This window comes from Lepus europaeus, chromosome 21, assembly GCF_033115175.1.
Source record: "Lepus europaeus isolate LE1 chromosome 21, mLepTim1.pri, whole genome shotgun sequence".
Lineage (NCBI taxonomy): Eukaryota > Metazoa > Chordata > Mammalia > Lagomorpha > Leporidae > Lepus > Lepus europaeus.
The window spans coordinates 1,101,162-1,128,978 of record NC_084847.1 but is presented as its reverse complement, the minus strand read 5'-3'; the positions used below and the strand labels follow the sequence as shown (position 1 = coordinate 1,128,978).

At 60.8% G+C, this 27,817-nt stretch overlaps 3 protein-coding genes across 4 annotated transcripts in view; 2 read left to right on the top strand and 1 right to left on the bottom strand.

Annotated features, from left to right (window-relative positions):
- The window catches only part of MEIOB (meiosis specific with OB-fold), a 105,766-nt gene extending 85,503 nt beyond the window's left edge, over positions 1–20,263 (top strand). For both annotated transcript variants that reach the window (XM_062180291.1, XM_062180289.1), the window contains 2 exons: positions 10,565–11,484; positions 20,181–20,263. In XM_062180291.1, the coding sequence (XP_062036275.1) occupies positions 10,565–10,675 (111 nt within the window). In that variant the 3' untranslated portion in view covers positions 10,676–11,484; positions 20,181–20,263. The remainder of the gene's footprint in view (positions 1–10,564; positions 11,485–20,180) is intronic.
- On the bottom strand, positions 17,389–18,670 carry FAHD1 (fumarylacetoacetate hydrolase domain containing 1). The gene is given in 2 exon segments (XM_062179900.1): positions 17,389–18,225; positions 18,227–18,670. Coding segments are annotated over 2 exon segments (666 nt in total). The 5' UTR covers positions 18,500–18,670; the 3' UTR covers positions 17,389–17,832.
- Positions 18,899–27,817, top strand: part of HAGH (hydroxyacylglutathione hydrolase) — a 13,390-nt gene continuing 4,471 nt past the window's right edge. The window contains 7 exon segments of the mRNA XM_062180293.1: positions 18,899–19,006; positions 20,181–20,356; positions 20,676–20,740; positions 22,367–22,484; positions 23,418–23,526; positions 25,624–25,727; positions 25,831–25,932. Coding sequence (XP_062036277.1) covers positions 18,931–19,006; positions 20,181–20,356; positions 20,676–20,740; positions 22,367–22,484; positions 23,418–23,526; positions 25,624–25,727; positions 25,831–25,932 — 750 coding nt within the window. The 5' untranslated portion in view covers positions 18,899–18,930.

Below are 27,817 nucleotides of genomic sequence, written 5' to 3'. Positions count from 1 at the left end.
CTGTCCCCATCCCACCTTGAACACTGTCTGTCCCCATCCCACCTTGAACACTGTCTGTTCCCATCCCACCTTGAACACTGTCTGTCCCCATCCCACCTTGAACACTGTCTGTCCCCATCCCACCTTGAACACTGTCTGTCCCCATCCCACCTTGAACACCGCCTGTCCCCATCCCACCTTGAACACCGTCTGTCCCCATCCCACCTTGAACACCGTCTGTCCCCATCCCACCTTGAACACCGTCTGTCCCCATCCCACCTTGAACACCGTCTGTCCCCATCCCACCTTGAACACCGTCTGTCCCCATCCCACCTTGAACACTGTCTGTCCCCATCCCACCTTGAACACTGTCTGTCCCCATCCCACCTTGAACACCGTCTGTCCCCATCCCACCTTGAACACCGTCTGTCCCCATCCCACCTTGAACACTGTCTGTCCCCATCCCACCTTGAACACTGTTCCCATCCCACCTTGAACACTGTCTGTCCCCATCTCACCTTGAACACCGTCTGTCCCCATATCACCTTGAACACCGTCTGTCCCCATCCCACCTTGAACACCGTCTGTCCCCATCCCACCTTGAACACCGTCTGTCCCCATCTCACCTTGAACACCATCTGTCCCCATCCCACCTTGAACACTGTCTGTCCCCATCCCACCTTGATCACTGTCTGTCCCCATCCCACCTTGAACACCGTCTGTCCCCATCTCACCTTGAACACCGTCTGTCCCCATCTCACCTTGAACACCATCTGTCCCCATCCCACCTTGATCACTGTGTCCCCATCCCACCTTGATCACTGTCTGTCCCCATCCCACCTTGAACACTGTCTGTCCCCATCCCACCTTGATCACTGTCTGTCCCCATCTCACCTTGAACACTGTTCCCATCTCACCTTGAACACTGTCTGTCCCCATCCCACCTTGAACACTGTCCCCATCCCACCTTGAACACTGTCTGTTCCCATCCCACCTTGAACACTGTCTGTCCCCATCCCACCTTGAACACTGTCCCCATCCCACCTTGAACACTGTCTGTCCCCATCCCACCTTGAACACTGTCTGTCCCCATCACACCTTGAACACCGGCTGTCCCCATCTCACCTTGAACACCGTCTGTCCCCATCCCACCTTGAACACCGTCTGTCCCCATCCCACCTTGAACACTGTCCCCATCCCACCTTGAACACTGTCTGTTCCCATCCCACCTTGAACACTGTCTGTCCCCATCCCACCTTGAACACTGTCCCCATCCCACCTTGAACACTGTCTGTCCCCATCTCACCTTGAACACTGTCCCCATCTCACCTTGAACACCGTCTGTCCCCATCCCACCTTGAACACTGTCTGTCCCCATCCCACCTTGAACACTGTCCCCATCCCACCTTGAACACTGTCTGTCCCCATCCCACCTTGAACATCGTCTGTCCCCATCCCACCTTGAACACTGTCTGTCCCCATCTCACCTTGAACACCGTCTGTTCCCATATCACCTTGAACACCGTCTGTCCCCATCCCACCTTGAACACTGTCTGTCCCCATCCCACCTTGAACATCGTCTGTCCCCATCCCACCTTGAACACTGTCTGTCCCCATCTCACCTTGAACACCGTCTGTTCCCATATCACCTTGAACACCGTCTGTCCCCATCCCACCTTGAACACTGTCCCCATCCCACCTTGAACACTGTCTGCCCCCATCCCACCTTGAACACTGTCTGTCCCCATCTCACCTTGAACACCGTCTGTCCCCATCTCACCTTGAACACCGTCTGTCCCCATCTCACATTGAACACTGTCTGTCCCCATCCCACCTTGAACACCGTCTGTCCCCATCTCACATTGAACACTGTCTGTCCCCATCCCACCTTGAACACTGTCTGTCCCCATCCCACCTTGAACACCGTCTGTCCCCATCCCACCTTGAACACTGTCTGTCCCCATCTCACCTTGAACACCATCTGTCCCCATCTCACCTTGAACACTGTCTGTCCCCATCCCACCTTGAACACTGTCTGTCCCCATCCCACCTTGAACACCGTCTGTCCCCATCCCACCTTGAACACTGTCCCCATCTCACCTTGAACACCGTCTGTCCCCATCCCACCTTGAACACCGTGTGTCCCCATCCCACCTTGAACACTGTCCCCATCTCACCTTGAACACTGTCTGTCCCCATCCCACCTTGAACACTGTCTGTCCCCATCCCACCTTGAACACTGTCCCCATCCCACCTTGAACACTTCTGTCCCCATCTCACCTTGAACACCGTCTGTCCCCATCTCACCTTGAACACTGTCTGTCCCCATCCCACCTTGAACACTGTCTGTTCCCATCCCACCTTGAACACCGTCTGTCCCCATCCCACCTTGAACACTGTCCCCATCTCACCTTGAACACCGTCTGTCCCCATCCCACCTTGAACACTGTCTGTCCCCATCCCACCTTGAACACTGTCCCCATCTCACCTTGAACACCGTCTGTCCCCATCCCACCTTGAACACCGTCTGTCCCCATCCCACCTTGAACACTGTCTGTCCCCATCCCACCTTGAACACTGTCCCCATCCCACCTTGAACACTTCTGTCCCCATCTCACCTTGAACACCGTCTGTCCCCATCTCACCTTGAACACTGTCTGTCCCCATCCCACCTTGAACACTGTCTGTTCCCATCCCACCTTGAACACCGTCTGTCCCCATCTCACCTTGAACACTGTCCCCATCCCACCTTGAACACTGTCCCCATCTCACCTTGAACACCGTCTGTCCCCATCCCACCTTGAACACTGTCTGTCCCCATCCCACCTTGAACACTGTCTGTCCCCATCCCACCTTGAACACCGTCTGTCCCCATCCCACCTTGAACACTGTCTGTCCCATCTCACCTTGAACACTGTCTGTCCCCATGTCACCTTGAACACTGTCTGTTCCCATCCCACCTTGAACACTGTCTGTCCCCATCCCACCTTGAACACTGTCCCCATCTCACCTTGAACACCGTCTGTCCCCATCCCACCTTGAACACTGTCTGTTCCCATCTCAGCTTGAACACTGTCTGTTCCCATCTCACCTTGAACACTGTCTGTCCCCATCTCACCTTGAACACTGTCTGTCCCCATCCCACCTTGAACACCGTCTGTCCCCATCTCACCTTGAACACTGTCTGTTCCCATCTCACCTTGAACACCGTCTGCCCCCATCTCACCTTGAACACTGTCTGTTCCCATCCCACCTTGAACACTGTCTGTCCCCATCTCACCTTGAACACCGTTGTCCCCATCCCACCTTGAACACTGTCTGTCCCCATCCCACCTTGAACACCGTCTGTTCCCATCCCACCTTGAACACTGTCTGTCCCCATTCCACCTTGAACACTGTCCCCATCCCACCTTGAACACTGTCTGTCCCCATCCCACCTTGAACACCGTCTGTCCCCATCACACCTTGAACACCGTCTGTCCCCATCTCCCCTTGAACACCGTCTGTCCCCATCCCACCTTGAACACTGTCTGTCCCCATCCCACCTTGAACACCGTCTGTCCCCATCCCACCTTGAACACTGTCTGTCCCCATCCCACCTTGAACACTGTCTGTCCCCATCCCACCTTGAACACCGTCTGTCCCCATCCCACCTTGAACACCGTCTGTCCCCATCCCACCTTGAACACTGTCCCCATCTCACCTTGAACACCGTCTGTCCCCATCCCACCTTGAACACCGTCTGTCCCCATCCCACCTTGAACACTGTCCCCATCTCACCTTGAACACCGTCTGTCCCCATCCCACCTTGAACACCGTCTGTCCCCATCCCACCTTGAACACCGTCTGTCCCCATCCCACCATGAACACTGTCTGTCCCCATCCCACCTTGAACACTGTCTGTCCCCATCCCACCTTGAACACCGTCTGTCCCCATCCCACCTTGAACACCGTCTGTCCCCATCTCCCCTTGAACACCGTCTGTCCCCATCCCACCTTGAACACTGTCTGTCCCCATCCCACCTTGAACACCGTCTGTCCCCATCCCACCTTGAACACCGTCTTTCCCCATCTCACCTTGAACACTGTCTGTCCCCATCCCACCTTGAACACCGTTGTCCCCATCTCACCTTGAACACTGTCTGTTCCCATCTCACCTTGAACACTGTCCCCATCCCACCTTGAACACTGTCTGTCCCCATCCCACCTTGAACATCGTCTGTCCCCATCCCACCTTGAACACTGTCTGTCCCCATCTCACCTTGAACACCGTCTGTTCCCATATCACCTTGAACACCGTCTGTCCCCATCCCACCTTGAACACTGTCTGCCCCCATCCCACCTTGAACACTGTCTGTTCCCATCTCACCTTGAACACCGTCTGTTCCCATATCACCTTGAACACCGTCTGTCCCCATCCCACCTTGAACACTGTCCCCATCCCACCTTGAACACTGTCTGCCCCCATCCCACCTTGAACACTGTCTGTCCCCATCTCACCTTGAACACCGTCTGTCCCCATCTCACCTTGAACACCGTCTGTCCCCATCTCACATTGAACACTGTCTGTCCCCATCCCACCTTGAACACCGTCTGTCCCCATCTCACATTGAACACTGTCTGTCCCCATCCCACCTTGAACACTGTCTGCCCCCATCCCACCTTGAACACCGTCTGTCCCCATCCCACCTTGAACACTGTCTGTCCCCATCTCACCTTGAACACCATCTGTCCCCATCTCACCTTGAACACTGTCTGTCCCCATCCCACCTTGAACACTGTCTGTCCCCATCCCACCTTGAACACCGTCTGTCCCCATCCCACCTTGAACACTGTCCCCATCTCACCTTGAACACCGTCTGTCCCCATCCCACTTTGAACACCGTGTGTCCCCATCCCACCTTGAACACTGTCCCCATCTCACCTTGAACACTGTCTGTCCCCATCCCACCTTGAACACTGTCTGTCCCCATCCCACCTTGAACACTGTCCCCATCTCACCTTGAACACCGTCTGTCCCCATCTCACCTTGAACACTGTCTGTCCCCATCCCACCTTGAACACTGTCTGTTCCCATCCCACCTTGAACACCGTCTGTCCCCATCCCACCTTGAACACTGTCCCCATCTCACCTTGAACACCGTCTGTCCCCATCCCACCTTGAACACTGTCTGTCCCCATCCCACCTTGAACACTGTCCCCATCTCACCTTGAACACCGTCTGTCCCCATCCCACCTTGAACACCGTCTGTCCCCATCCCACCTTGAACACTGTCTGTCCCCATCCCACCTTGAACACTGTCCCCATCCCACCTTGAACACTTCTGTCCCCATCTCACCTTGAACACCGTCTGTCCCCATCTCACCTTGAACACTGTCTGTCCCCATCCCACCTTGAACACTGTCTGTTCCCATCCCACCTTGAACACCGTCTGTCCCCATCTCACCTTGAACACTGTCCCCATCCCACCTTGAACACTGTCCCCATCTCACCTTGAACACCGTCTGTCCCCATCCCACCTTGAACACTGTCTGTCCCCATCCCACCTTGAACACTGTCTGTCCCCATCCCACCTTGAACACCGTCTGTCCCCATCCCACCTTGAACACTGTCTGTCCCATCTCACCTTGAACACTGTCTGTCCCCATGTCACCTTGAACACTGTCTGTTCCCATCCCACCTTGAACACTGTCTGTCCCCATCCCACCTTGAACACTGTCCCCATCTCACCTTGAACACCGTCTGTCCCCATCCCACCTTGAACACTGTCTGTTCCCATCTCAGCTTGAACACTGTCTGTTCCCATCTCACCTTGAACACTGTCTGTCCCCATCTCACCTTGAACACTGTCTGTCCCCATCCCACCTTGAACACCGTCTGTCCCCATCTCACCTTGAACACTGTCTGTTCCCATCTCACCTTGAACACCGTCTGCCCCCATCTCACCTTGAACACTGTCTGTTCCCATCCCACCTTGAACACTGTCTGTCCCCATCTCACCTTGAACACCGTTGTCCCCATCCCACCTTGAACACTGTCTGTCCCCATCCCACCTTGAACACCGTCTGTTCCCATCCCACCTTGAACACTGTCTGTCCCCATTCCACCTTGAACACTGTCCCCATCCCACCTTGAACACTGTCTGTCCCCATCCCACCTTGAACACCGTCTGTCCCCATCACACCTTGAACACCGTCTGTCCCCATCTCCCCTTGAACACCGTCTGTCCCCATCCCACCTTGAACACTGTCTGTCCCCATCCCACCTTGAACACCGTCTGTCCCCATCCCACCTTGAACACTGTCTGTCCCCATCCCACCTTGAACACTGTCTGTCCCCATCCCACCTTGAACACTGTCTGTCCCCATCTCACCTTGAACACTGTCTGTCCCCATCCCACCTTGAACACCATCTGTCCCCATCTCACCTTGAACACCGTCTGTCCCCATCCCACCTTGAACACTGTCCCCATCTCACCTTGAACACCGTCTGTCCCCATCCCACCTTGAACACCGTCTGTCCCCATCCCACCTTGAACACTGTCCCCATCTCACCTTGAACACCGTCTGTCCCCATCCCACCTTGAACACCGTCTGTCCCCATCCCACCTTGAACACCGTCTGTCCCCATCCCACCATGAACACTGTCTGTCCCCATCCCACCTTGAACACTGTCTGTCCCCATCCCACCTTGAACACCGTCTGTCCCCATCCCACCTTGAACACCGTCTGTCCCCATCTCCCCTTGAACACCGTCTGTCCCCATCCCACCTTGAACACTGTCTGTCCCCATCCCACCTTGAACACCGTCTGTCCCCATCCCACCTTGAACACCGTCTTTCCCCATCTCACCTTGAACACTGTCTGTCCCCATCCCACCTTGAACACCGTTGTCCCCATCTCACCTTGAACACTGTCTGTCCCCATCCCACCTTGAACACTGTCCCCATCCCACCTTGAACACTGTCTGTCCCCATCCCACCTTGAACACCGTCTGTCCCCATCCCACCTTGAACACTGTCTGTCCCCATTCCACCTTGAACACTGTCCCCATCCCACCTTGAACACTGTCTGTCCCCATCCCACCTTGAACACTGTCCCCATCCCACCTTGAACACTGTCTGTCCCCATCTCACCTTGAACACCGTCTGTCCCCATCCCACCTTGAACACCGTCTGTTCCCATCCCACCTTGAACACCGTCTGTCCCCATCCCACCTTGAACACCGTCTGTCCCCATCCCACCTTGAACACTGTCTGTCCCCATCCCACCTTGAACACTGTCTGTCCCCATCCCACCTTGAACACTGTCTGTCCCCATCCCACCTTGAACACTGTCTGTCCCCATCTCACCTTGAACACTGTCTGTCCCCATCCCACCTTGAACACTGTCCCCATCCCACCTTGAACACTGTCTGTCCCATCCCACCTTGAACACTGTCTATTCCCGAAGCCGATTCATTTGGTTCTTTGACCAACTGTAAGTTTTCCTTCCAGATAAAAGAGTCCCTCCAGACCAGTTGTCAATGAGTCTGATAGATTTAAATTCAGAGCAGGCATTCAGCCTAGTGGTTGTGATACTCTTGCAGCAGGGGGTGGGGTGGGGTGGGGCTGGTGCTGTGGCATAGCAGGTAAAGCTGCCATCTGTGACATGGACATTGCATATGGATGCTGGTTCATGTCCCAGCTGCTCCACTTCTGATCCAGCACCCTGCTAATGGCCTGGGAAAAGCAGTAGAATATGGCCCAAGTACTTGAACCCCTGCATCCATGAGGGAAACTTGGATGAAGCTCCTGGCTCCTGGATTTGGCCTGGCTCAGTCCTGGTCATTGTAGCCATCTAGGGGGTGAACCAGTGATGGAAGATCAATCTCTCCCCTCCAACTTTGACTTTGAAATACATAAATAAACCTTAAAAAAAAAGGCATTGCTTGGGACACGCCTATCTCAGATTGGAGTGCCTGGGTTCAAGTCCTGGTGCTCCTCTCGCTTCCAGCTTCAGGCTGATGTACATCTGGGGACACTGCAGCTGGGGACTCAAGTTGATAGCTCCCTGCCACCAACACGGGAGACTGGGTTGATTTCCTGGCCCCTGACAGGCCCCAGCCATGGCAGCATTTGGGACTGAAACAACAGTTGGAAAATTTCTCTCTGAGGGTCTCTGTGACTCTCAAATAAGCAGATTGATTCATGGGAAGTTACTTATGGTTTTCCAAACTTGATCCAGACATGACACATTGTCCTCAAGTAAATGGGCATTGTGACTTTCCAAAGAATGTATTAAAACATTGAAGTTGGGTTTAACAGAGATTTTAAGTGGCTGTGAAGTGGTTGTGCCACATCACAAGATGTGATGAAGACCATGAGACTCAAATACTATTTCAATTGCTATAATCAGAACAGAACATGTAATTTAGAAATTAGAACTTAATACTATTTTGTTAATATGAAAATAACAAAATATTTATCCAGACTGAATATTTATATATTTAGTATACTTTAGTTAAAATAATAGGTACCCAAAATGGTTCCATTGGAGGGGGTTCAGAGAGAATTCATTTTAATGTCTTAAAACAAAGTAATAACGGCCCGCGCTGTGGCACGATGGGTTAAGCCAGCACTTGTGATGTAGCAGGTTAAACTGGCTTGTGACACCAGCATCCCATATCAAAGCACTGGCTGCTCCACTTCCAATCCAGCTCCCTGCTGTGGCCTGGGAAAGCAGTGGAAGATGGCCCAAATATTTGAGTCCCTGCAGCTCACATGGAAGATACAGATTGAATTCCTGGCTCTTGGCTTCAACCTGGCCTACCTCTAGCAATTGTGGTCATTTGGGGAATGAACCAGCAGGTAGAAGATCCCTCTCAGCCGACGCTGCGGCTCACTAGGCTAATCCTCCACCTGCAGCGCTGGCACCCTGGGGTTCTAGTCCCGGTTGGGGCGCCGGATTCTGTCCTGGTTGCTCCTCTTCCAGTCCAGCTCTCTGCTGTGGCCCGGGAGTGCAGTGGAGGATGGCCCAAGTGCTTGGACCCTGCACCCGCATGGGAGACCAGGAGGAAGCACCTAGCTCCTGGCTTTGGATCGGCCATAGCGGCCATTTGGGGGGTGAACCAACGGGAAAGGAAGACCTTTCTCTCTCTCTCTCTCTCTCTCTGTCTAACTCTGCCTGTCAAAAAAAAAAAAAAAAAAGATCCCCCCCCCTTTCCCCTTCTCTCTCTGACACTCTGCCTTTCAAATAAATCTCCAGAAACAAAAAACCAAAGTAGTACTAAAATTCCTTATATGTTTGATATTAGCATTAAAGAATGATTTCAAAAAAAGGATAAAACCGTAACTCTTGAACAAAATTAAAATGAACAGAGGCCGGCATTGTGGCATGTGGGGTAGCTTCCCCTGTGATGCCAGCATCCCATATCAGAGTTTGGTTCAAGTCCAGGCTGCTCTGCTTCCCCTGTTAATGCATTAATGAGCCTGGGAAAGCAGCGGAGGATGGCCAAGTACTTGGGCACCTGCCACCCACATGGGAGACCTGGATGGAGTTCTGGGCTCCTGGCTTTGGCCTTGCCCAGCCGTGGCTGTTGGAGGCATTTGGGAAGTGAACCAGCGGATGGAAGATTCCCACCCACCCCACCCCCCGCCATGTCTTGCTCTCTCCATAACTCTTCCTTTCAAAAAATAAAACTTAAAAATAAAATGAACATATTAGGTTTCATTTAACTCTATTTGATGAAGGAACTAGTATGTTAAAAAGATGTTCAAAGGAAAATCAAAAGAATAGACACATCAGAAATGCTGAAATGGATTTCTTACAAAACTGGTACAAAATTGCTGTCGTCCACAGGGCAGCATCAATGCATCTACGCCCAGGAAACATTCCTGTGGACCTCCATGAACAGCATCACTTGTGTCATTATCAGTTTCCCACCACCCACAGCCGAAACACAGCTCAGCCCGTGCCGTGGCAGGTGTGGAGCCCCAGAAGCAGATCACTCCCAGGGTGCCCTGCCGTGCCACACTGCAGACCTCCTCCTATCTGGGTCGCCCATGCACAGGCCACACTGCAGACCTCCTCCTATCTGGGTCGCCCATGCACAGGCCTTCTCTGTTTTTCCTTATGCTAGCATGTTTCTCTCTTCTTGGAAATGAGTGTTTGGCATATCTCCCCACCTCATAGTGAATTAATGTTGTTGAAGTGCTTTGCAAATTGCCAAACAGCAGCACTAATACACCGTGTTGTGCTAACCTGTGGCCTGTGTGTCAGCGCTGCAGGCTTGTGTGTGTCGCAGCTGGCGGTCAGCGCACAGTAAGCCCTCTCCTCTACAGGTTGGGTTTGTAATCCCAGTTTCCTAAGAGAAAAGTCATGGAAAATGTTAGGGGTCTTTGCAAAATCACTGGCAGAAGCTGTAATTTCTCTCCCATGCTCTCTGCTTGAGACTGGAACCCTTTTCAATGTCTTGCAATTGTAAGAAGTTTATGTTAACATCTGTAGACAGAGCTTTCTTGCAGGTCTCTGTGGCCACTGGTTTTCAGCTTTATAAACTTGGTGGCTTTACAGCTCACCCTCTGTGTCTCTCTTCTCCCCACAGCTTGTTTCCTCGCCCAGAGCGAGGGGTGGGCTGAGAACCAGCGTTCTCTCATGTGTGCGTGCAGACCCCGCAGAGGCCAGTCGGCAGTTGTCTGGACAAGGACACTTTTAAAACCACATATCATTTTTTCTAGATTTATTTATTTTATTTGAAAGGCAGAGAGAGAGAGAGAGAGAGAGAGAGGTCCTCCATCTACTGGTTCACTCCCCAGATGGCCATGACCGCTGGAGCTGCGCTGATCCAAGCCAGGAGCCAGGAGCTTCCTCCGGGTCTCCCACGCAGGTGCAGGGGCCCAAGGACTTGTGCCATCTTCTACTGCTTTCCCAGACCACAGCAGAGAGCTGGATCAGAAGTGGAGCAGCCAGGACTCAAACCAGCGCCCATATGGGATGCCGGCACTGCAGGCGGTGGCCATACCTCCACACCGCAGCGCCGGCCCTCACATATTGTTTCAAACTCTGGAGAAGTTTGGAGTTTTGACTCTTTAAAATAGAATGTTAATTTGAAAATTATGGATAAATATATTTTGTTTAAATATGCTGGGAATGCTCCCATGAATTGTGGCTGTGCTTCCTCCCGGAGTTAGTCTGGGGCAAGTCTGAAAGCCCTCAGCCGACCTGCTGCTCACAAGGCCTTTCCACTGTGCTGCCCTGTGCCCTCCCCTTGGAAAATGTTTGTGTTAATAAACAGGCTCAGTCTCTCCTGCAGGACGAATGGTTTCTTCCTTAAGCCACGTCCCATTTTGGTCCCTGGAAAAAGATGAGAGCCTCTAAGAACTACCACTGGAGTGTGGTGGCTCGTCCTCGGCCGGGCCAGGGCGAGGGGCCGTGTGCTGCCGCGGCGTGACCACTGCGTCGCTGTGGAGCCTGGCTGACCCCTTCCCTTCTGTGAGGACATGCTGACCATGCCGTGGTGTGGAGGTCAGTGTGCTGCTGGGATTCATGAGTCTGAAGCAGCAGGGAGGGGACCAGCTCCAAAGGTTACCTGAGTGTGTGGAGCTTCAAGGGGTGGCCCCACGCAGGGTGCTAGGACACAGGAGGCTCGGCCGGCCTGTGCTGGGGCTGGCACTCCCAGAGGCTGCCGTCACCTGCCACAGGATTGGAAAAAGGGAAAAGTGAGTCTAGGAAGCTCCTTTATAAAGTGGGTCTTGGGAGAGAAACTTACCTTGCCAGCAATGTTTCCCTCGGTTTTACCATATGTGGAGGAGTGAGGGGAGCTGACCCCTGGTTAAGCAAGGGTGGAGGTGGCACCTGACCACTGGGCCCCATGTCCAGCAGCTCAGGACACAGGGAAGGGATGCCACGCAGGTCGTGTCTGGAGCTGATCTGCCGGGCCCTGGTGGCCTGAACTCCAGCAGCAGGTCCAGAAGCACCAGGGTCTGGGCTCCGAGTCCAGGGTCCTCAGCTGGTCCCGCTGCCTCACCTCTGGCTTGTGCTGCGTGATGGAGCAGGCCTCCCGGGCTGCAGCCACAGCCTGGGGCCCCAGTCAGCCAGCAAAGGGCTCCGTCAGCTCCTCACTGGCTTTAGGGTCAGCGCCACTGCTTGTTCATCTGACGACACCTAAGAGTCCAGCCACACTGAATCCAAAGTGCTTCACAAAGTATAGCTCACACATTTATGAAGTAAATATTACCAGCCGGTTAGTATCTGAAATTCAGCTGTACGTTAGCCAGAGTTCAGTCACTCGAAAAAGTAGAAGAAACAAGCACCGCAGCAGTGCAGACCCCATCCCTCACCCGTGCCCTGCTATTCCCCTGGAGCCTCTGTCCTGACATCATCATCTTTATTTTTAATTACTTTTTTTATTAGAGTTATAGACAGACAGAGAGAAAGGTCTTCCTTCCGTTGGTTCACCCCCCAGGTGGCCGCCACGGCTGGCGCTGCACCAATCCGAAGCCAGGAGCCAGGTGCTTCTCCTGGTCTCCCATGGGGTGCAGGGCCCAAGCACTTGGGCCATCCTCCACTGCACTCCTGGGCCACAGCAGAGAGCTGGCCTGGAAGAGGAGCAACCAGGACTAGAACCTGGTGCCCATATGGGATGCCAGTGCCGCAGGTGTAGGATTAGCCAAGTGAGCCACGGCGCCGGCCCCAATTACTTTTATTTTTTAAAGATTTTATTTATTTACTTGGGAGGTAGAGTTACAGACAGTGAGAGAGACAGAGAGGTCTTCCTTCCGTTGGTTCACTTCCCAAATAGCCACAACGGCTGGAGCTGTGCGCCAATCCGAAGCCAGAAGCCTGGAGCTTCTTCCAGGTCTCCCACGTAGGTGCAGGGGCCCAAGGACTTTGGCCATCTTCTACTGCCTTCCCAGGCCATAGTGAAGAGCTGGATCAGAAGAGGAGCAGCTGGAACTAGAACCAGCACCCATATGGGATGCCAGCACTGCAGGTGGAAGATTAACCTACTGCGCCACAGTGCCGGGCCCTTAATTACTTTTTAAAATTATTTTTAGAGACAGAGAAAGTGAGCCAGCCTATCTGCTGCTGGCTGGGACTTGGGGCTGGTTCAAGCCAAAGCTGGGAGCCTGGAACATAATCCAGATCTCTCACGTGCTTAGCTGTAGGTGGGCCGTCCATGCAGTGGATGGGGCCGGCGCTGTGGTGGAGTTAAGCTGCTGTCTTCATTGTTGGCAACCATATGGGCACCAGTTTGTGTCCTGGCTGCTCCACTTCCAGTCCTTAATGCGCCTGGAAAGCAGCAGGAGATGCCCCAAGTCCTTGGGACCCTGCATCTGTGTGGGAGACCCAGAGGAAGCTCCTGGCTCCTGGCTTCGGACCCACCCAGCTCTGGCTGTTGCAGCCATTTGGGGAGTGAATCAGCAAATGGAAGACCCCTCCCCTCCCCACTCCCCGTAACTCTGCCTTTCAAATAAACAAAAAATTGTTAAGAAGTCCTGAACAAGAATCCCCGGGTCAGGCTCTGCTTCTGGGGCATGTGATCTCAGTAAGGTGCAGTTGTTAAAAACGATCGTGTAGGCTGGTGCCACGGCTCACTAGGCTAATCTTCTGCCTGCAATGCTGGCACCCTGGGTTCTAGTCCCAGTTGGGGTGCCAGATTCTGTCCCGGTTGCCCCTCTTCCAGGCCAGCTCTCTGCTGTGGCCCGGGAGTGCAGTGGAGGATGGCCCAAGTGCTTGGGCCCTGCACCCCATGGGAGACCAGGAGAAGCGCCTGGCTCCTGGCTTCGGATCAGTGTGGTGCGCCGGCCGCAGCGGCCATTGGGGGTGGTGGTGGTGAACCAACAGAAAAGGAAGACCTTTCTTTCTGTTTCTTTCTCTCACTGTCTACTCTGCCTGTCAAAAAAAAAAAAAAAAAAAATCATGTACACCTATATTTACTGACCACATTTTGTTTAAAACTACTCTTAAGCCGGCGCCGCAGCTCACTAGGCTAATCCTCCGCCTTGTGGCGCTGGCACACCGGGTTCTAGTCCCGGTCGGGGCACCGGATTCTGTCCCGGTTGCCCCCCTTCCAGGCCAGCTCTCTGCTGTGGCCAGGGAGTGCAGTGGAGGATGGCCCAGGTGCTTGGGCCTTGCACCCCATGGGAGAGCAGGAGAAGCACCTGGCTCCTGCCATCGGATCAGCGCGGTGCGCCGGCTGCGGCGGCCATTGGAGGGTGAACCAACGGCAAAAGGAAGACCTTTCTCTCTGTCTCTCTCTCTCACTGTCCACTCTGCCTGTCAAAAACAAACAAACAAACAAACAAAAAAACCCTACTCTTAAAATGTTTATTCTTATTTCATTTTAAAGGCAGAGCAACAGAGAGAGGGGGAGAGAGAGAGAGAGAGAGAGAGAGAGAGAGAGAGAGAAGGAATATTTTCCATCCACTGATTCACTCCCAAGTGGCTGCAACAGCCAGGTCTGGGCCAGGCTAAAGCCAGGAGCCTGGGACTCTCTCCAGGTCTCCAGCGTGAGCGGCAGGGCCCAGGCACGTGGGCATCTTCTGTTGTTTTCAGGGGGAACTGGATTGGAAGCAGAGCAGCTGGGACTTAGACTGGCGCTCGGGTGTGGGGTGCCGGTGTCACGGGTGGTGGCTTCACCCATTTGCCACCGTGTTGACCCCAGCAGCTGTTATGTTCTGTATGCACTAATGTACCAGGGCGTTAAGTGTGATATGGTTTATTGTGTATGGGAAATCTGAATAGATAGAGGCACACACACAGTAGCCACTTGTGGAGTCTACCAAAGGCAGTGGAGTTCTTTGTGTCGATCCTCTGCATTTCCACAGTCTGCATTTACTCGAGACAAACTGGGAGATGGGTTCTGGACGCAGGAGTTACCGTGAGCTCAGCAGTAGACTTGGTGTATTTTGGACCCTTGCACCCGAGCACTGTGCTGAGCCTGTGACGCCGATGTCAGCTGTCTGTGACAGACACTGCTGCACCGGCCGGGGAGCCTTGACCCCGGGGCACCACGCAGTCTGGGTGCCGGCTTGTGCCACCTCCCGAGGGAGGCCACGTGTGCCCTTTGCCCCCACCTTACACTATGTGCTCCCTTAAGCAGCCTCTCCCTGAGCACTCGCACGGATGCCGCCTGCACCTGGAACGTGCGTCCACCCTTTGTCCACGTACGGGAACCTAGCGAGAGAGAACAGGCTGCTCCGTGCGCAGAGATGGACAGCTGACTCAGTGTCGTCTCAGTCACTGAAGATACCAGTGTAGACAGAAACCGACACACGGCAAAAAGTCAGGAAATGTCTGCTGTGAGCGAATCCACTTACACGATCAGTTACAGCCCCAGGTTGGAGGAATGGGCCCCGAACGGTTCACTTTGGCTTCTCGGGGTAGGTAATGGCCGCAGCGTCCGTCTGTTTCCCTGTAGTTGCTGGAGCTTCTGTAGTAAACGTGTAGCCCCACACAATTAGAAGAAAATTAAGGGGCCAGTGCTGTGGTGTAGCGGGCTGACCTCCCACCTACGACACCGGTGTCCCACATGGGCTCCAGCTCCTGTCCCGGTTGCCCCTCTGCCAGGCCAGCTCTCTGCTGTGGCCCGGGAGGGCAGTGGAGGATGGCCCAAGTGCTTGGGCCCTGCACCCCACGGGAGACCTGGAGGAAGCTCCTGGCTCCTGGCTTCAGATCAACTGAGCACTGGCCATTGTGTCCATCTGGGGAGTGAACCAGCGGATGGGGGGCCTTTCTCTCTGTCTCTCCCTCTCTGTCTCTAACTCTGCCTCTCAGATAAATAAAAGCTTAAAACCACAACAACTAAGAGTAGGTAAGAGCGACGACGCTTGGTAGACCCGACGGTGGGATCACCTCAGTGATGCACACGTGAGCCTGGGCGTCCACTCACAGGCGCACTTGCGTGCAGTCAAGACTTGAGGTCTGGTCCAGGACAGCTGGGTTACCTCCTGGCACTGCCACGCAGCTGCGTGACCTACACTGGGCCTCTTGGCTCCTACATCTAAACCTTTACCCCTCCTCTGGGGACAGGAGCGGCGGGCGGATGTACTGTGCATTCCATAAGACAGAAACATACTGCGCACTTGGCACAAGGCCCAAGGCCAGCAGCACTAAGTGCTCGGCAAATTATTGCTAAATCAGATGTTCTCGGCTTTGTTCCAGGCCAGACGCCTCCCGGGTGCACGGAGGACTGGGCTGCAACGGGTGCCCTGGGCGGCCAGCCCTGCGTCCTGCCAAGACGCTGTTTTCTCAACAAGGGTGGGCAGGAGCCAAGGGCAGCCCGCCACCCCTTTCCTCCCCAGGCTCCCTTAGCCCCACCCCTTTCCCCCCCAGGCTCCCTTACCCCCACCCCTTTCCCCCAGGCTCCCTTACCCCCACCCCTTTCCCCCCAGGCTCCCTTACCCCCACCCCTTTCCCCCCCCAGGCTCCCTTACCCCCACCCCTTCCCCCCCCCAGGCTCCCTTACCCCCACCCCTTCCCCCCCCCAGGCTCCCTTACCCCCACCCCTTTCCCCCCCAGGCTCCCTTACCCCCACCCCTTTCCCCCCCCAGGCTCCCTTACCCCCACCCCTTTCCCCCCCAGGCTCCCTTACCCCCACCCCTTTCCCCCCCAGGCTCCCTTACCCCCACCCCTTCCCCCCCCCAGGCTCCCTTACCCCCACCCCTTTCCCCCAGGCTCACCCCTTCCCCCCCCCAGGCTCCCTTACCCCCACCCTTTCCCCCCCCAGGCTCCCTTACCCCCACCCCTTTCCCCCCCAGGCTCCCTTACCCCCACCCCTTTCCCCCAGGCTCCCTTACCCCCACCCCTTTCCCCCCCAGGCTCCCTTACCCCCACCCCTTTCCCCCCCAGGCTCCCTTACCCCCACCCCTTTCCCCCAGGCTCCCTTACCCCCACCCCTTCCCCCCCAGGCTCCCTTACCCCCACCCCTTCCCCCCCCAGGCTCCCTTACCCCCACCCCCACCCGCCCCCTGGGCTCCCTTACCCCCCCTCCCCCCCCCAGGCTCCCTTACCCCCACCCCTTTCCCCCAGGCTCCCTTACCCCCACCCCTTCCCCCCCCAGGCTCCCTTACCCCCACCCCTTCCCCCCCCCCAGGCTCCCTTACCCCCACCCCTTTCCCCCAGGCTCCCTTACCCCCACCCCTTCCCCCCCCCAGGCTCCCTTACCCCCACCCCTTCCCCCCCCAGGCTCCCTTAGCCCCCACCCCTTCCCCCCCCAGGCTCCCTTAGCCCCCACCCCTTCCCCCCCCAGGCTCCCTTACCCCACCCCCACCCGCCCCCTGGGCTCCCTGATCCCGGGCTGGGTGGTGCAGGTGCTGAATAACCTTTAGCAGAGCAGCTAGCTGCTCAGGAGGCTGAAGGTCGAAGGTCAAAGGTGGACAGACCTCCCTCCTGGGGGGCCGGTGACGGGAAAGAGCACACTTCCAAGCCACACAAAACAGATTTATTTGGCTAACAGAATTAGGAAATTACCCTCCCAACACCGAATCCATGGGTAAGGCAGACCCCTCAAGCCAGCAGCGAGCTCTCCACCTGCTTTCCCTATCCCGTGGCCGCGTGGGCGCAGCTTCCCGGACATGACCACCACAGCTGACCCGGGGGCCGGGGGCGGCGGTAGTTTGGAAGTTTTGATGTCTACAGAAGCCTCCTGATGTCCAAGTCCAAGTCCGCGGCTCAGTGTCCCGCGGTTCTGCCCCTCCTAGGGCGACGCCCTGGAGTCCAGTTTCGGCCACGGTCACGAAGCCTTGAGATTCTTCCCCGCAGGGTCCAGGCTCCTCCGTGCCCCTGGGCCAGTCCACTTCCTTCCTAGACTTTGCGCACAAGACGGCCGCGTCCCGCTGCCGCAGCTGGCGAGGCCGGGGCCTGGCGCGCTCAGGCCTGCCACGGCCGCACCTCGCACCGCATGCTGACCAGGCCCTCGATGCCCGCCTCGATCGTGTCGCCTTCCCTCACGGGCCCCACGCCCTCGGGCGTCCCGGTGAGCAGCAGGTCCCCCTCCTCCAGCGTCAGCACCCGGGACACGTAGCTGACGAGGTAGGGGACGGAGAAGAGCATGGCGGCCGTGTCGCCCTGCTGCCGGAGCTCGCCGTTGACCCGCAGCCAGAGGCGCAGGCGGTGCGGGTCGGGCACGCGCGCCTTGGGCACGAAGGCGCTCACGGGGCAGGAGGAGGCGAAGCCCTTGGCCAGCGTCCAGGGCAGGCCCTGCCGCTTGCACTCGTCCTGCACGTCCCTGGCCGTCATGTCCAGGCACAGCGCGTAGCCGCCCCACGTAGTCCATGGCCGCGGCCTCGGGCACGGCGCGCGCGCGCGCGCCCACCACCACGCCCAGCTCCAGCTCGTGCTGCAGGTCGCGCGTGTAGGGGGGCACGAGCACGGGCGCGCCCTCGGGCGCGTAGGCGCTGCTCGGCTTCAGGAACAGCACGGGCTCGCGCGGCACGGCGCTGCGCATCTCGCGCGCGTGCTCCGCGTAGTTCCTGCCCACGCACACGATGTTCTTCCCCCACTCCCAGAAGCGGGACAGCGGCTTCGGCGCCGCCATGGCGCTCGCCGGGCGGTCACGTGACGCCTACGGCGGCCCGCAGGGGACGCGCGGCCGAGGATCGCCGTCCCGTCAGCGCTTGCCCGCCCTACCCGCTGCTCGGCCCGGGAGGCCTCCGTCCAGCCGCCGCCTCGGAGCAACCTGGCCTCGGCCGCTGGCCCCGGGCCGCGAGAGGCGGACGCCGCCGCCCACCGCCGGAACCCGACGCCGGCCGCGGCCGGACGCGAGCGCGCCGGTTGGCTGGGGCGGCGCGAGGTGGGCGCTGATTGGCTGGGGGCGGCGCGGGGCGGTACGAGCCTGCGCGAGGTGGGCGCTGATTGGCTGCGGGCGGGGGCGGGGCGGGGCGAGGCGGGCGCTGATTGGCTGAGCGCGCCGGCGCCGGCGTTGTGCGGCCCGAGCGGCGCGGCCGTCTGTCCAGCCCGGCTCGGGTCATGGTTCTCGGCCGCTGGCTCCTCGGCCGTCGGAGCCTCGCCGCACTGGGAGCCGCCTGCGCCCGCCGCGGCCTGGGTAGGTGGGCCGGGCGGCCTGGCGGGCCCAGGGGGCGCGTGGACGGCCGTTGGGCCGCGCCCGCTGACGCCGTTTTCTGTTGACGCAGGTGCCTGAGTCCGCGCTGCCCGCCGGGCCGCGGGAGCGAGCGCAGGGGCGCGGGAGTGAGTCAGGCTGTCCAGGGGCCGCAGGACCCGCGCCGGTAAGGGAGCCCCGCCGCCGCGGCCTGCGCGCCCCGCGTCCCGGGGTGGCCGGCGGGGCGGGGGTCTCGGCGTCACCTGATGACTGCACGTCCGGCTGAGGTAGCCGCGGGGCCGGACGCGAGGCGCGGAGCGAGCCCGGCTTACTGACAGCTGTCAGGGTTCCGGAGCCTGTTTTCCGAGGTCCCCGGAGGGCCGCTCGTGCGAGGGGGCCTGGGCCGGGCCGGGCCGGGCGTGGCGCCCTGCGGCCAGCGAGACGTGTCCGCGGACTGGGCCCGCACCGAGGGCTGCAGGTCTTCCAGGCCGCGCTGGGTTAGGCGACAGTCTCGGGGTGGCCCCAGGTTGTCCCCCGGGCGCTCCCACGCCCAGGGCAGGGCGGTGGTCCCGCCCGGGGGTCCCGACCTGCAGGGCGCTGGGACAGTACCGGCCCGGGGAGAGAGAGGACCCCAGAGAGCTGGGCATACAAAAATGCTGACTTTGCTGTGCGCCAGGAGGTGGCTCTGGGGGCTGCCCAGCTGGTGTCAGAGGGGGAGTGGACACCTTGCTGTGGTCAGCGATCGCTGGAGCTGCGGCCCTCCGGGTCCCTTCTGGGAGAGGCTGGGTCCCCGTGCCCCGCCTCAGAGCTAAGGCCGGGGTGGGGTGGGGGTGGGGGTCGTGTATTTCGGAGTCAGTGGGAGCTGCATCGCTGGGAAGACTTTGGCGTCTGTCACCTGTCACGGCGCCTCCCCGCCCACGCCCACGCCGGCCCAGCCCGCTGGGCGAGTCCTCCTCTCCCAGCCTGGGACCTGGACCCGGCGGGGCCCACTTGGGAGGCCAGGGAAGGCTCAGGCTGGGCTGGCGGAGAAGCGCTGATGTCCCTGGTGTGAGCGTGACCCGTTCGTTCTCCCTGGTCCGGGGAGACCGTCGTCCTGCCCCAGCCCCCTTGCCGCAGGCTGCCCGGGCCGTCGGGCGTGGGGGGGGTGGGACGCTGACCGGAGGCTGCCCTCTGCCTTCAGGGCCAGGCCTGCTGGGATCCCTCGTCTGCCTTTCGGGTTCCAGGAGGAGTGTGACGGTGCGGCAGGGTGCCATGAAGGTCGAGTTGCTGCCTGCCCTGACGGACAACTACATGTACCTGGTGATCGACGACGACACCAAGGAGGCCGCCATTGTGGACCCGGTGCAGCCCCAGAAGGTGCGCGGGCCGCCGGCTCTCCTGGCAGCGGGGTCCCGTGACGTGGTGTCTCGGCAGCTGTGCCAGGCCAAGGGGGAGCCAGCCCATTGAGTTCTAGAAAAACAGACCAGTGGCCGCCTACTCTGGTGAGAGTGGGCGGGGGGGGAGGGGGAGCAAAGGTTTTGCCACCCAGAGCCACACTCGTGTGCCTTTGAAGGCCCTGCGTGTGGGAGGAACCAGGAGAGGACCGGCCCCTCCCCCCGCTGCCCTGGAGGCCTGGGCCCTGGCACTGCACCAGGGCTGGGATGTGACCTCCGCCCTGCCTCCCCTGGGGCCGCAGGTTCTAGACACGGTGAGGAAACATGGAGTGAAGCTGACCACGGTGCTCACCACGCACCACCACTGGTAAGTGCGGGCCCTGCCCGCGTCTGCCCTGGAAGCCCCTCCCCCCAGCTGTGTCTCAGGGAGCACACAGGGCTCTGGTCATGGAGGGAGAGGGGAGAGGGCCAGCGCCAGCTGCCTCCTTAGCCTCCTCCCCTGCTGGGCCGCGGGGATAGGGGACCCCAGCAGCCGCCTGCCAGTCTCCCGGGGGCGTGCAGTGGATATCGGCCCCTCGTCTGGGAAGAAATGAGTTAGTAGCCACTGGTGCCCACGTGGGTGGCAGGGGGCCGAGCACGTGGGCCATGGCCACTGCCTTCCCAGTGGCGTCAGCAGGGAGCTGGACCCGCAGCAGGGCTCTGAGCCGGGGCTGTGATGGGGCACGCCCGCGTCGTGGGCAGTGGCTCAGCCTGGCGCTCCCCAGGGCTGGTCCTGGCTTTCTGAAACCTTTGAGGTTCTTCAAAGCTAGGAAGACATGTTTACTGGGCTCGTAACTTTCTTTCCCAAATGGTCGCGTGAAGGCAGCCACAGGAGAGCACCCTGGCTCCCTGCCCTCTCTCCTTGTGGCCAGTCCTGGTGCGTGGACACGGCCTGCGGGGCCCTTAGTTCAGGCCAGCAGCTGGGCCGTGGGGCCTTGCTTGATCTTTGGGGGTGGGGCTGTGAGCTGGCCCGGCCCCCTTCCTGCAGCGGCGCCTCCTGCTGGCGCCTGGGCTCTACCAGCGCGCGGGTCCGCGCTCTCTCGTGGCTTCCTGCCCCGAGCCCCGAGCCCGGGGAGGGTGGCTGTGACGCCTGTGCGGAAGCCGGGCGCTGCTGCCCTGCCCTTACCGCTCTGCGTGGCAGGAGCCCGCGGGTGGACCTGCAGGGAGGGGGCTGCTGGCCACCAGGCTCCCGACCTGCGGTGTGCCCACTCCTCGCCGTGCCAGCACACAGGGGCAGGTCGAGCTGCTGGGGTGCTCCTGGGTGTCCTGGTGGAAGGTGGGAGTGGGCGCCCGGCGCTGCTGTTCCACACTGCCAGGGCAGTGGGTCGCAGACTGAGCCGCACCTCGGAGCTAGCTGGGAACCCTCAGACGGCCGGCCCCCTGGGGGATCTGGCCCTGGGCCTGCTCACGGACCGCCAGCTGCCTCCCACGTCCACGTCCCACGTCCCAGGCCTGCTGGTGGTTCCTGCCCTTCACGGACGGCAGGCGGTGGCCGGTGTGAGGACGCTCCTTGTGGGGCTGCTTCCCGCGTGGGTGGGCGCCTGCTCCCCGTGTGGGTGGGCGCCTTTCTGCTTCTGAGGGGCGAGCTTGGACACAGCAGCCCCATGTGGTCAGGCCTTGAGAGTAGGCCGGTCCCCAGGTGGCCCAGGTGTCCGCTCGGCTTGGAAGGACCATGCCGGTCCCTGGCCCCGGCCCGCGGGTGGCCCAGGTGTCCGCTCGGCTTGCAGGGACCACGCCAGTCCCCGGGTGGCCCAGGTGTCCACTCGGCTTGGAAGGACCATGCCGGTCCCTGGCCCCGGCCCGCGGGTGGCCCAGGTGTCCGCTCGGCTTGCAGGGACCACGCCGGTCCCTGGCCCCGGTCCCCGGGTGGCCCAGGTGTCCGCTCGGCTTGCAGGGACCACGCCGGTCCCTGGCCCCGGCCCGTGGGTGGCCCAGGTGTCCGCTTGGCTTGCAGGGACCACGCCGGTGGGAACGAGAAGCTGCTCAAGCTGGAGCCCGGGCTGAAGGTGTACGGAGGCGATGACCGCATCGGGGCCCTGACGCACAAGGTCACACACCTGTCCACACTGCAGGTGAGCCGCGCACTGGGGCGGGGACACGGTGCGGTGCTGTCCCCTCCACGCCCCTCCCTGGCCTGCCTCAGCTGAGAGCAGAGGGAGCCGCTCGCTCATGGCTCTGCGGGTGTGGCAAGACCAGGCAAGACCGCCCTCGGCGTTACAGTGGACTGGGCAGGTGGGAGGGGGGAGCAAAACCACATGGCCCTGCGGGGTGCGATTGGCCTCAGCTCAGTGGGAGTGAGGCCCTGCGGTTCTGCCGTGGCCTCACGCATGGCACTGCCCGCCGTGGTGCACGCACGTGTGGCCTCGGGTGTGGCACTGCCCGCCGTGGTGCACGCACGTGTGGCCTCGCGCGTGGCGCTGCCCGCCGTGGTGCACGCACGTGTGGCCTCGCGCGTGGCGCTGCCCGCCGTGGTGCACGCACGTGTGGCCTCGCGCGTGGCGCTGCCCGCCGTGGTGCACGCACGTGTGGCCTCGCGCGTGGCGCTGCCCGCCGTGGTGCACGCACGTGTGGCCTCGCGCGTGGCGCTGCCCGCCGTGGTGCACGCACGTGTGGCCTCGCGCGTGGCGCTGCCCGCCGTGGGGCACGCACGTGTGGCCTCGCGCGTGGCGCTGCCCGCCGTGGGGCACGCACGTGTGGCCTCGCGCGTGGCGCTGCCCGCCGTGGGGCACGCACGTGTGGCCTCGCGCGTGGCGCTGCCCGCCGTGGTGCACGCACGTGTGGCCTCGCGCGTGGCGCTGCCCGCCGTGGTGCACGCACGTGTGGCCTCGCGCGTGGCGCTGCCCGCCATGGTGCACGCACGTGTGGCCTCGGGCGTGGCACTGCCCGCGTGGTGTATGCACGTGTGGCCTCGCGTGTGGCGCTACCCGCTGTGGTGTATGCATGTGTGGCCTCGCGCGTGGCACTGCCCGCCATGGTGCACACACGTGTGGCCTGCTTCACTTTAGGTGGGGTCTCTCAGCGTCAAATGCCTGTCGACCCCGTGCCACACCTCGGGACACATCTGCTACTTGGTGAGCAAGCCTGGCAGCGCGGAGCCGCCTGCTGTGTTCACAGGTGAGTGCGGCGTGTGCGTGCCGGGCGCCGGGCATCCTGCCTGTCGCTCCTCAGCGCCGCGTTGGGTGGAGCCTGTGTGGGGCAGCTCCTGGGGGCCTGTCTGCTCGCTCTGGTCCTCCCAGCACACAGTGGCGGGCCTGGGGGACAGACCTCCCGCTGAGGTGGGCATGGCCTGGGGGTGGAGCCTGGGTGTTCCCACACGGTGGCCTTGAAGCCGGCGGCCCGTGTGGCAGAGCCCTGTGCCGTGGGGCAGAACGGCCTCTGGGGGGCGGTCCTGTCGGCTGTGAGCCCTCAAGCAGGCGTGTTGAGGACTGGCGGCGTGGGCCTGCCACGGGAAGGCGGGAGGTGAGGTACAGCTGTGTGCACAGCGTCGGGGAGTGGCCCGGCAGGGAGTCTGCAGGTGGTCCCAGGCGATTCCCGAGGGGGCAGTGGCCCTGGCTTCCCCCGAGGGCTGGGGGGACGCGGGGGTCTGGGAGTCTGCAGGTGGTCCTAGGCCTGTGAGATTCCCGGGGGGGGGGTGCTTTCCTCTCCCTGTCCTGCTGGCCCCGTGCCGGCCCCTGGCCCCTGGCCCCCGGCCCCGTTTCCGTTTGTAAAAGGGAGAGAAGAGGCCCAGCCTCACTGCGGTGTGTGGGCGGCCGGGCCGGCTGGGCTGCGGTCCCGTGAGGGGAGGCGGGGACAGGCTCTGCTCAGACGCCCGCCCAGCTCTCACTGCCCCCCCCCCCCCGGGCCCATGGCAGGTGCGAGGGAGCCATGGCCACCGCGGCCGGCTCCCTGAGGACTGTCCCTTGCATTAGAAGGTGTTGGGGAGGCCTGACTGCTGGCGACACTGGCTCCACCTGCCGCTGGCATCACCGTGACTGGTAGAGCAGAGTTTCCTTAGGTTACTTTTGTTATTTGAGAGGTAGAGTTACCGTCAGGGAGGAAGTGAGCAAGCTTCCATCTGCTGGTTCACTCCCCAGATGGCCAGGGCTGGGCGAGGCCAGAGCAAGAGCCAGGATCTTCCTCCGGGTCTCCCACACGGGTGCCGGGGCCCAGGCACCTGGGCCATCCTCCACTCATTTCCCAGGCCACAGCGGAGAGCTGGACTGGAAGAGGGGCAGCCGGGACTAGAACCGGCGCCCACGTGGGATGGCGGCGCTGCAGAGGGAAGCTTAGCACTGCCCCACGTTCGGTTACGTTCTTAGTGTGTGAAAACTGGACCAAGGTGCGGGGGGCGTCTGAGACAGTGCGGGCTGGTGGTGCTCCCCAAGAGCTGAACTGAGCCAAAAGACCCCGGGGAGGTGTCAGCCTGTGCTCCCCTGCAGCTGCGGTGGGGGCTAAGGCGGGCTTGGCACTGCCATGCCTGGGGGGAGGGGGGGAGGGGAGGAAGGCAGGGCTGAGCCGCAGGGGGAGCAGCTGGCCATGAGGGGAGGGCTGGAGCACACTCCAGAAACTTGGACTGGAAGGGGTGGGAGGAACCCGCGCAGGTGCTGTGCGAGGTGGGGGTGGGGACCAGCCCAGCTGCGCCCGCCCTTTGCTCTCCATGAAGTCTGGAGCTCTCAGGCCTGCCCACCCTCTGGGGGTCCCTTGTCCCCAGGGAGGCCCAGGTGGGATGCGTGGTCGTGGGTGCTGGCCCTGCCCTGTTCGCTCCGGGACCTGACAAGTGGGTGCTTGGCTGTGGGAGTGGAAGCCAGGAGCGCCCTCTAGCCCTGGAGGACAGAGCTGCAGCCTGTGCTGTGCTCACTGCCGGGCCCCCGCCTGGCAGGACAGGGAGCTGCTCTCCAGGGACCGCCTGTGGGCAGACCAGCTGTACGTGGCCAGTGAGCTCTGGGGCGGCCACAGCAGGAGAGGATCGGGGAGCAGCCTGGGCAGGCATGAGGGGCAGGTGAGGAGGGAGAAGCCTGCAGGCTCCTGGGCAGGACCAGTGAGGTGTGCTCTGCGTCCGAGGATGCTGGGCCGGGGGCGGGGCAGGGGCCGGGCGGGCAGAGGCCGAGCTGTGGGGCCGGGGTCTTGGCTGTGGTCTCTGCTGCCTCTGGGGAGTTTGGGGGAGGGTGGGGCGGTGGCCATCTGGGGTGTGGGCTGGGCCCCGAGGCCAGGCTGTCTGGCACTGTGTTGCAGGCGACACCCTGTTCGTGGCGGGCTGCGGCAAGTTCTACGAGGGCACGGCGGACGAGATGTACAGAGCCCTGCTCGAGGTCCTGGGCCGGCTCCCCCCCGACACGGTATGCACCCTGGGCGGGGAGGGGCCGTGACCTGGGCGTCCCCGAGGAGCGGCCAGGGCAGGGCAGGCACCTTCCCCGCTCTCAGGCCCGGCTTTGTCCTCAGAAGGTCTACTGCGGCCACGAGTACACCATCAACAACCTCAAGTTCGCACGCCACGTGGAGCCCGGCAACGCCGCCGTGCGGGAGAAGCTGGCCTGGGCCAAGGTGGGTGCTCCGCTGGCCTTGCCGTGGGGGCCCGGTCTCCAGAGCGGGCGGACCCCTGGCACCCATGGACCCGGCGAGCCCGGACCCCTTCTGACTGCATGGGGCCTGCACTTCAAATGGCAGAGTGACAGAGGGGGCCTTCCCCTGTGACTCTCCAGACGGCCACCACTGCAGCTGGGCCAGGCCGAAGCCAGGAACCAGGGACTCCATCTGGGTCTCCCACGTGGGCGCAGGGGCCCCAGCACCTCTGCTGCCTCCCAGGGCATCCGCAGGGAGCTGGGTCCCAAGTGCAGCAGCCGGGACTCGAGCCAGCACCGATGTGGGTGCCGGCGCTGCCCGGCCGCTCGGCTGCACTGTGGCACTGGCCCTGCACACTTCGGAGACGGAGGCAGACGGCCCCGATCTCCGGTCCCCAGAAGCCCGTGTGGGTTGGGCTGCGGCAGGGCTGATGCTGGGAGCCTGGAACTCAGTCAGGCCAGGGCTCGCACAGAAGGCAGGAGTCCAGGGAGTTGCTGCTGCCGTCCAGGGTCTGCGCGGTAGAGAGCTGAGACGGGGCCCCAGGCGCTCTGCCCGGGGACGCGGCACAGCCCAGGCCGGTGAGGGGTCTCTTGGTCCCCAGGGAGCAGCACGGCCCCTCCCAGACTCTGCATGCGTGAACCGTGCACCGTGCACCCCTGGGGGCCCAGGTGTGGCCGTCTCCGGCGGGGCGGGGCGGGCAAGGCCGTTCTGTTTCTCTGGGTCACCGGGGTTTGGGGGAGCTCATAGGACGATCCACCCTGACACATCAGCCGCCGTCGTGAGCGGTGCCCCGCCGTGAGGCCCTTACTCTGCGTGCAGTAGGCAAGTGCACACCACGCATGCGCTAGCTGTTAGCCCTGCGTGCACAGGAGGTCCTGCCTGGAGCACTGACGCCTGTGTCGTCCCGCCACGCCCCACAGCCACGGCCCCTGCTTCCTGTGGTGTGGGCGGCTGCCGTCTGGACTTGCTGGAACACGCATCCCGACGCCCCCGGGCACGGTGGTTCAGGCCGCGCTGCCCGCCCTCTGCCTGGTGGCCCCGTGGTTGTCGCGTCGTCATGGCTGTTGTGAGGGAAGTTGCCGTGGACATCTGAGCACGTGTGTTTCTGATTTGGGTACACGCATGTTTACCTTTTAAGAAGCGACCAGACTTCTGCAAAGTGGTTAGCTGAGTGCGCTCCTGCCCTGGGTGGGGGTGCAGTGGCTCCCGGGGCCACGCGCCCCGGCCGTGTCTGTGCTGCTGAGGGGGCGGGGCCCCTCCTGGTGCCTGCGGGAGGGGCTCCGTGAATACTGGCCTCCTAGTGCCTTGTGGAGTGTGTGCTCAGCCCCTTGTCTGCTGGTTTTGTACTGGTTTTGTCTTGTCAGAGCTGTGGGTGTGGCCGGAGGTCTTGCCCAGCTCGGGTCTCCCCTGCTCTCACGTCTGTTCAGAAGGACGGAGAAAAGTTCATACGTGGGGATCCGTGTCGCGGGGACGCCGTGTCTGGGCTAAGGCAGGGGCAGACATGGCGCTTCTTGGCACCTGGCGTCCGACGTTCCGCAGTGTTTGTCGGGAAAGCTGTCCTGCCCCGAGTTTCCCGGCGCCTCCCTGGCAAGGCTGGGCCACGTGTGCGGTCTGCCCCCAGCGCCAGCTCACGGTCCCACCTGGGACTGGTTTTCTCCTTTCGAAAGGTGGAGTTAGGAGAGAGGGAGAGAGACTGGTTCCCTCTGCCGGTTCATTCCCCACACAGCCTGTCAGCAGGGTCAGGCCAGGCTGCAGCCAGGAGCCTGGAACCCCCTAGGGTCTCCCACATGGGTGGCAGCGGCCCAAGTACTGAGCCATCTGCTGCTGCTCCCCCGGGGAGCTGGGCAGTGGAGTAGCCAGGACGAAG